General features: G+C 66.6%; 1 protein-coding gene across 1 annotated transcript in view; it reads left to right on the top strand.

The window, feature by feature from the left end:
* The window catches only part of LOC104495833 (prominin-1-A-like), a gene marked incomplete at its 5' end in the record, with an annotated part of 9,216 nt that overhangs the window by 2,377 nt on the left and 6,531 nt on the right, over positions 1-308 (top strand). The window contains 2 exons of the mRNA XM_010138866.1: positions 26-114; positions 213-272. Coding sequence (XP_010137168.1) covers positions 26-114; positions 213-272 — 149 coding nt within the window. The remainder of the gene's footprint in view (positions 1-25; positions 115-212; positions 273-308) is intronic.

Here is a 308-nt window from a genome sequence, read left to right as displayed (position 1 = left end):
CCCGACCCCCTTGCTCTTTCCCCAGGAATGGAGATGCTGGCGGCTGCCTTTGGCAGCATCGCCAGGTCTCGCTTGCACCTTGAGGAGCTGCAGAACAACCACAGCCAGCAGCTGGTCAGCCTGCGGGACAGCCTCGGGGAGGGGCGGGGTGCGGGGCGGGGGGCCCCCACAGCCCCTTCCCCAGCCCCCTCACGCCAGGCTCTTTCCCGTAGATCCCCAGTGTGGAGCAGCAGCTGGAGGCACTGGCAAATGTGTCTGGCTCCACGATATCGGCCGGTTTAGAGGGGGGAAGGGGGTCTTCCTGGATC

This window comes from Buceros rhinoceros, unplaced genomic scaffold (assembly GCF_000710305.1).
Source record: "Buceros rhinoceros silvestris isolate BGI_N320 unplaced genomic scaffold, ASM71030v1 scaffold34450, whole genome shotgun sequence".
Classification (NCBI taxonomy): domain Eukaryota; kingdom Metazoa; phylum Chordata; class Aves; order Bucerotiformes; family Bucerotidae; genus Buceros; species Buceros rhinoceros.
The sequence above is the reverse complement of the archived record's forward strand: the minus strand, read 5'-3'. Positions and strand labels throughout refer to the sequence as shown.